This window comes from Elaeis guineensis, chromosome 6 (genome assembly GCF_000442705.2).
Source record: "Elaeis guineensis isolate ETL-2024a chromosome 6, EG11, whole genome shotgun sequence".
Lineage (NCBI taxonomy): Eukaryota > Viridiplantae > Streptophyta > Magnoliopsida > Arecales > Arecaceae > Elaeis > Elaeis guineensis.
Genome location: NC_025998.2, coordinates 26,583,372 through 26,588,034, shown reverse-complemented (window position 1 = coordinate 26,588,034; position 4,663 = coordinate 26,583,372). Strand labels below are relative to the sequence as shown.

Below are 4,663 nucleotides of genomic sequence, written 5' to 3'. Positions count from 1 at the left end.
AGAGAAGATGATGCTTCATTACCACAATGTAGGAAAATAGGACTCTTGAGAGATTGTCATGCTTATACACGAAAAAGGAGAGACTGTCTGACCCGATAGGAGAGTGGGATAGTGGTCGTCACCATAATTTGGCTAGAGAAAAGATGCTAAAAGCAATGGATGCAAAACGAGCATCCCTCGGAATTGGGAGGGTTGCCATCGAAATCCATTTCAACTGAGGAAGGGGTATTTTTGTCCTTCATTATAGCAAGCTAATAGCGTTAGCACTTAAGTGGACGTTAGGGTTATATTAGTATATTTTGTTAAATAGAATGGTCCATACATATTTTGAAGTATAGGAGATGTAAATGAAATTGAGATAAAATTGAGAGATGTTTATGTAATTTTTTTTATATAGAAAAAAAAAGGAGGGGGATAACCTCACCTGAATTTTATTAAAGATAGTAAAAAAGTACAATAAGATCATAAAGAAAAAGGTTGAAAGAGGGCCAAATACTCATACAATCATGCAACAAAGATCCCCAATAAAAAAATTCCAAAAGCTCCAAAATGAGCCGGCCATTGCCGGCAAGTAGCATGCTGTAGCAGTGCCACTTGGATAACGCCAAGAGATACAGCTGAATTATTGATCCTGGAAAAGCAGCCCGCCGAGACGATTGTGCTTGTTCTCATAGTGACAATAATCAGATATCTCACACAATTTGTTACCGGGGCTCTATTTCAGTAATTGACGTGTTATGCATAGATGACAAGGTAGGACTGGAATCGGCTATTCTTGAAGTCACATTTGAATCAGTGGCTGCTCTGCTTGGAACAAAATATGCGGGCATTGAAGGAGTTGGAAGAGCAATGGAATAATTACTCAGCATCAGAACAACAGATTGCATGCAAGGCCTCTTCCTCGAGTCTTCCTGAACACAGAGTAATCCTATGTGGATGCATGTCAAGGCTTCTTGCCTATGGTACAATTCACCTAGGCTATGATCTATTATTTGCAAAGCCATATCTTTGCTCCAGTGCTCCCAGACCTACTCAACAAACAAGCAACAACATGAATCACAATGAAGAATAAAGAACTACTCCCTTACCCTCTCTGCTTTCCATATTTTGCTACATATATTAGTAAAGAAGGAAGGAGTTTGCAAGTCCTTACATAGCTTAGGAGGTTGGTAGCACAACCCGATCCATGGAAGTCACCGATTCTTTGACCAGTCACAATCTCTAGAATTAAAACTCCGAAACTAAATACATCTGATTTAGTTGAAAAATGCCCCTGCATTGCATATTCCGGAGCCATGTATCCACTGCGCACCACCAAGCAATGGTCATTTGTTGAAGCACTTTAGTAGTATAAGTTGTTCTAGATTGAAAATAGAGGCACGGGAAACTATTATTTGAAGCAGCAAAGTTTTTTAACATACTTTGTGCCAGCAATTTTACTAGCCAATCCGTGCGTCTTTTCTGATTCAGAGAGCTTTGCAAGACCAAAGTCTGAAATCTTGGGATTCATGTACTGATCTAACAAGACATTACTTGGCTTTAGATCCCGATGGATAATCTTTAACCGAGAATCTTGGTGAAGATAAAGAATCCCTCTTGCAATTCCTTCGATAATTTTGTAGCGCTTTCCCCAGTCTAAGAGTCCACGTTTAGTAGGATCTACATCCAATTAAAATCCAGTCAAAGTATATAACAATGTCATAATGATTGAATTAGAGAGAAGCATGAAGTTCTATCTCTCTCTCGCTCTCGCTCTCTAAAGAAGAGAGGGAGAGAGAGAGAGAGGCATGAAGCTTTTGGCTCAATTCAAGATTATCCTTTAAAAGATATCAATAATATATGCAAATTATCAAATTGAGAATTCAATATATGAGATGCGGACTTAAGGCTATTGTTCAACCTTAACGAGATGGGAAATATATTAGTTCTGTTTCTTCACGCTGCTTAGCTTCAAGAACATTTTCCAGAACAATTACTCGAAAAATAAAGAACAGTATCACATAATATCCAGTGCAAGAAAATTATAAAACTAAGTGATTACATATCGCGCAAGGCTATTTTTTTTTATAATAAGAGGTCAAAATAATGAATATGCTACAACAACAAAGATAGAATATATGTTCCAGTGATACATATGACATATCGCCATGTAGTTTCTTAAAATATAAGAATCCGGCGCCACGAACATACCAAACAAGAATTTGTCAAGGCTTGTATTCGGGAGAAATTCATAGACGAGTAACTTCTCCCTCTCTTCTAAACAACATCCCAGCAACTTTACAAGATTTCTGTGTTCGAGCTTAGCAACAAACATAACCTCATTTCTTAGCTCTATAAATCCTTGCCGTGACCTTCGGGAAAGTCTTTTCACAGCTATTTGCTGGCCATCAGATAGAATCCCCTATTGCGAATTTAACATGATATAAGGAAGATTTTTATCCGATTAAAATTTGAATAGAGACAATTGACAATATAAATTATAAGCAGAGTAGGTTAAGGCTAGATTGTACCTTGTAAACTGGCCCAAACCCACCTTCTCCGAGTTTATTCATGTCAGAGAAGTTATCAGTCGCAACTCTAAGTGTGCCCAAATCAAACAATAGATCTTTGACGTCTTTAATTTCCTCATCTTCAGTATCTGTAGTTTCTGTAAACATTTTTACATAGGATTATGAATATCACATCAGCTTTTTAACAAAAGAAAAGTGCATGTGGCCTATTTTAATGCCACAGGATGTATTAAAACTTACTTGATAATTTAAAAAATGTTCTCCTCCTCCAAAGACAAAAGAAAATGGCAGAGAGGATCACCAACCCACATAGAATGGGGATGACCATGACTCTATTCGGTTTTCCTGATCCAAAATGCTAAAATTTCAATTATTAACACGATCATCTCTTTATGAAAATCCGACTAATCCAACCATAAAGCAACACGCACAAACCATCTTTGTGACTGTTGCTTTGCATGGTAAGAAAGAAGGAAAACTTCATCGTTACCTGGTTCCTTTTGTCGGAACGGTGGAGAGCTGGAATAGGGGACCGGCATCGGCACCGGCGAAGAAGCCGGTGCTGCATCGACAGATTCATCATAGAAAGCATACATCGCATGCCTCACGTAGCAGCTGTATGCCAGTGTCTCTGCTCCGACACTCCGTGGAAAGCGAGTCGACATGAACTCCATCGACCGCTGCAGGCACTGATTGCAGTCGTCGTCAGACTGATCTCTCGTGCACTGCACCAGACCGTACAGCCTCTCAGAGCTCGTCACATTGACCTCCCCCGTGGCAAACAGCAGTGCCGACCCGTATGCCGCCCGCTTGGTCAAGCCGGCCATCAGGTCGGCCAGCAGAACCGCAAATCTCGGGTTCGAGGAATTCTGCCCCTCGTTTTCGAACCATCTCTGTTTCTTTAAGGCAATTGTTTCGTTGTCTTTGGAGGAGGAGGTGACGTTGATGCCGGTGGAGTAGTAGAGGAAGCATGTGTCGTACCAAAGGGCCCCTCTTCGACTCAACGGGCAGTACTGGGGCATGTCATCGACAGCGGAGGAGAGGCAAGACTGGCATTCGGATTGGGAGACGTCGCCACGGCAGAGGGCGGAGCTGAAGACTTGGTTAGGAGGTCGACCTCTGGATTGGGCGGAGAAGCCGGTGGGAATGGCGGCAGAGGAGAGGGAGGGGAGGAGGAGTTGGAGATTAGATCGGTATGTGCTATTGGTTGTGAAGTTCGACGTGGAACAATTGTACCACTTGTTGGCAGAAGCGGCGGTGTAAAGGGTGAAGAGGAGGGAGGAGGAGGAGAGGAGTTGGAGGAGGCTGGAAGGCATAGGGATTGGAGTTTGTGGTACGGTTTTTGGAAGGAGTATGCGATCTAACTAATTGCTGCTCGTGGGTGGAAGTCTATAACCTCTTGGTTTGGCGACTTCGAGTTGGCGTACATTTGCGGCCACCGCTGTTGTGGAAAAATTGAAGGGCATTGACTTAGGAGACTACGGACAATCAAGAGATGACACGTACGGAGTACCGACGTCACCACAGGCTTGACTTAGTGGCAGATATTTTGACTTGGACCTCGCACAACAGAGGCCGTTGGGAATTTCTGCATTAGTGGAATCAATTACAGATCCACTTGAGGTACTTAAGAAATTGGTAGATAGTAGAAAATAAAATAATAAATTATGCATTCGAGACAGTGCCGTTAAATTCAAAGGTGACAACAGTGGCCAAGTGTCTATGGTGGGAGACAGCCTTTTTACGACCTCTCCAAGAGAAGTTAGCAGTATAAGAGAAAACTTATTCAATCAATACGATACAACACATATCAAGTCAGTCATGAAGTCGTGGTTTAGATCTAATATTTTATGTGTTTATTTGTTGCTAGATTCAATCTGAAATTCTTTTATGTGTTTATTAACAAATTAACCCATCTAATATACATTAACAAAAATAAAAATAAATTATTCGTTATATATTATTCATTTATATTTTTAATCAAAATTATTGCGGTCAATTTTCTATCGCCTGTCACCGGTGAAAAGCATCTATAAAATAAAATCTTCACAGATCGGAATTGTATTCGGCGAGACTCTCTAATACTTAAGTCAGTAGGGAGTGGTGAACAGCAGATGAAGAATATTTGAATTGACAGAGTTTCAGCCTAGAAT

The 4,663-nt window shown here is 40.8% G+C and overlaps 1 protein-coding gene across 1 annotated transcript; it reads right to left on the bottom strand.

Moving 5' to 3' along the window:
• Positions 1 to 414: 414 nt before the first annotated feature.
• On the bottom strand, positions 415 to 3,863 carry LOC105046928 (cysteine-rich receptor-like protein kinase 10). The gene is made up of 7 exons (XM_010925679.4): positions 3,001 to 3,863; positions 2,751 to 2,855; positions 2,511 to 2,647; positions 2,191 to 2,401; positions 1,422 to 1,659; positions 1,154 to 1,304; positions 415 to 1,028 (listed from the first exon to the last, which is right to left on the bottom strand). The coding sequence occupies exons 1-7, from the start codon at positions 3,824 to 3,826 to the stop codon at positions 705 to 707; spliced, it is 1,992 nt and encodes a 663-aa protein (XP_010923981.1). The 5' UTR covers positions 3,827 to 3,863; the 3' UTR covers positions 415 to 704.
• Between the last annotated feature and the right edge of the window lie 800 nt (positions 3,864 to 4,663).